The following is a 3,157-nucleotide window of genomic DNA, read 5'->3' on the forward strand; positions in this document are numbered from 1 at the left end:
AAGTTTACGCCTAAAAGTACAATTAATCTAGCGACGTTCTGGTCCTTGCGGGTCGGGGCGTTACAGTTCATAATCGGAATCTTGCACCAAGAATCTTCTTCAACCTCAAAAGTCTTCAACCCTAGCTTTTGCTCCTTGATCTTGATGTTTATGTGTTTTTCTCCCCTTTGATCTTGCTCTCTCAATCTCAAATTGTATTTTTTTCTCTCAATGTGTGGAATCCCTCAATTGTCTTCTAGGGTTTTATTTATGCCTTCTTCAAATCTTGGAAGGGTTTTAGTTGAGTTGGGCTTTTAAAAAGATGAATTTCACTTGAAAGCCCTATTTGACGGCAGCGAGGCACTAGGCGCTACGATTGGGCGCTTTAGCGCTGACTTTCGGGAAAAAAATCAGAAACATAACACTTGGACGCTATGGAGGCGTTGTCGTCAGCTTCGATTGCACTGCACAACATTCAATCTTTTTACCAACACATTTTTCGTCCGATGTTCGATTAAGACGATTCAAGATGCATTGGAAAATTAGCTCAAAGGGCTATAACTTTGCTTCAAATATCATTTTGAAATTTGATCATTTGCTATGTAAAAAATGGGTCTCAATATGAGTCTGAAAACGGTACATACATTTTTTTGGTTGGAACTTGATGTGTGATCATACTTTGATTATATTTCATCCATTTGATATCTTTCTTTATCCAATTGATTTCGAGCACTCTTGAATCTTCATCGTGAGGTCCGACGCAACTTTTGAGTATTTGCACTTTAGTCCCCGAACTTTGGATCTCTTACAACTTAGCCATTTTCTCCAATTTTGTCAACTTTTGCTTATTTCCTTCAATTTCTTGTACCGTCATTGAATTTTATCTATTCAACACCAAATGCAATAATTTCAACTATAATTCATTTAAAAAACAACTAAATATCATCATTTTAAAACCTTGAATAAGTGTATAAAATACACTTATCAGTAGATCTTTCCTCAAATAATTGCTCTTAGATTATTTGAAATTACTTTGGTGATCATAATTTATAATGATGCTGATATTTTAAAGCTCTAGTATTTAATATAAAGTTGAAGTCATATATATTCTGAACATTTGGATGGCCATCATATACCCCAACGTTGTGTTCCAGCTTCAATCAACATATTCTTGTCTTCAACTGCATTCATTCTACAAAGTACTGATCTAGGAGTGTAAACTTTTCCCTTCTAAGTTAAACAACGAGGTGTGTCAAGTTGGAGTTAATAATTTGAAATGACTTAGCGACAAACTTTCTATAAATAGACTCTAAATCAAGTTGAAAGCTGGTAAACGCATTCTTTCTAAGTGATAGGCTTTGAAGTTCAGAACCTTCTCTTTCTAATTATTGCAATAAATTCATATATTATAATTGCTGATAGTTCTGTGCAAAGCCTATTCACATTTTCCAGTATCCAATGATTTTGAATATGGGTTTCTTTCTCTCAGCATATGTTTCCAATAATTCTATTTTTCACCTTTACAAGTCCTTAGCTCAGCACATGAGCTCAACACATTGTCTATTTTGAATGCAACGTAAGGTTTCACGCATTCACACTCTTTCAAGATTTTGGAGAGACTGCCATCAATGCAACAGGATGAAAATTCAGGCATAGACTTCTCATTATCACTTATGGCGTGTTCGGTAACTCAAATTAAATAGTACTAAAAAAGCTAAAATCTAAGTCCATTGTATTGTTTAATCATATTTTGTACCGCATGCTCACTGGCACTAATGGTTTCTGATTTATTGCCATGCAGGTCTATCATCACTTTGGAAACACGACAGTTGGGCCTTCAGATCCATATTCCCAAGTTAAATGTAGCGTGTGCAACTGTTCAACAGATGAAAGTCTCCTCCTCTTGTGTGATCTCTGTGACTCTGCTTCTCATACTTACTGTGTTGGTCTAGGGGCAACTGTTCCTGACGGGGATTGGTTTTGCCAGGATTGTAAACTTTTGAGGGATGAACAGGCTGAGAATGAAATGAATACTGATCCTGGAAATCAAATTAGTTCTGGTCCTGTGCTTAAAATCCAATCACAGGATGAACGTGTTTGTATTTTTGATATTGTACGAGAACCTTGTAGTACTGTGATTCAGAGAACTAGAAAAGTCTCTTCAGATCCAAGACACTTGCCACCACCTAGTTCTACTGCTGATGAAATTAGTATGATTGGTAAAAAGCATAGCCAAAGTTCAAGAAGGCAGGAAAGTTCTGCACAACAGACAACTAAGTCAAATGCTCGAACTTTACGGCATTGTCGCAATGTGCATGATCACATACGTTTATTGCGTAAAAACTGGAATAGATTTCGAAGTGGTGCCTTAACTTTCTCTTCCAGTCGAGGTGATGGGAGTATTTCTAGTCTGGAACCTGTAACAAGTAGGAGCTTGAATCAACCACATTCATCATCTTGTTTGAACCAGCAGTCGTCTGTTGAGAGTGGTTCTGCCGTTGTACAAGTAGATAACAGCCGGGCATATGTGATTGACAAAGCTTGGGAAATGATGGAAATTGCAAAGACTATAAGACAGGGTCGTGAAAAGTCGATTGTGGTATTTAAGGACTCGAAATATCCTATAAAAAAGCCAGATGCCCTTAAAAAAGCTGATTCTATGAGTTCTAGGCATCTCCCACCAAAGAGTCAACAAAGTGGATACAATGAGTTGGCATCTTCTAAGAGCATCTGGACTTCAGGACCATATAAAGTTATCGAAACAAATCAAGAAAAACTACCTGTTGAAAAATCATTTTCTAGATCCGCTCCCTCGATTTCATCAGTAGTCTCAGAACCATTAGCTTCAAATATATGGCATGTTAAAGAGATCGATCATACATCTTCTTCCGGTAGCAAGCCAAGGTGTTCTAAGGATAAAAATGAGGTGGGATATGGCTGTGTTGACAGAAATGCAGATAAGGGTTATGATGCAAAGAGTGAGATTTGGTGTGTTAAAGAGGTCGATCATAAATCTTCTTCCTGTAGCAAGCCAAGGTGTACCAAGGAGAAAAATGGGGTGGGAAATAGCTTTGTTGACAGAAAGGCCAATAAAGCCTCCGATGCCAAGATTGAGATTCTATCCCTTGTGAAGCTCAACTTGAAACTTCAAACCAAAGATGAGAAATTAGGTATGAAA

The 3,157-nt window shown here is 37.3% G+C and overlaps 1 protein-coding gene across 1 annotated transcript in view; it reads left to right on the forward strand.

The window, feature by feature from the left end:
• Nucleotides 1-3,157, forward strand: part of LOC111372027 — a 16,386-nt gene that overhangs the window by 6,944 nt on the left and 6,285 nt on the right. Inside the window, exons 2-3 of the mRNA XM_022994164.1 lie at nucleotides 1,587-1,664; nucleotides 1,781-3,149. Coding sequence (XP_022849932.1) covers nucleotides 1,587-1,664; nucleotides 1,781-3,149 — 1,447 coding nt within the window. The remainder of the gene's footprint in view (nucleotides 1-1,586; nucleotides 1,665-1,780; nucleotides 3,150-3,157) is intronic.

The sequence above is a fragment of the Olea europaea genome, chromosome 23, assembly GCF_002742605.1.
Source record: "Olea europaea var. sylvestris chromosome 23, O_europaea_v1, whole genome shotgun sequence".
NCBI classification, from domain to species: Eukaryota; Viridiplantae; Streptophyta; class Magnoliopsida; order Lamiales; family Oleaceae; genus Olea; species Olea europaea.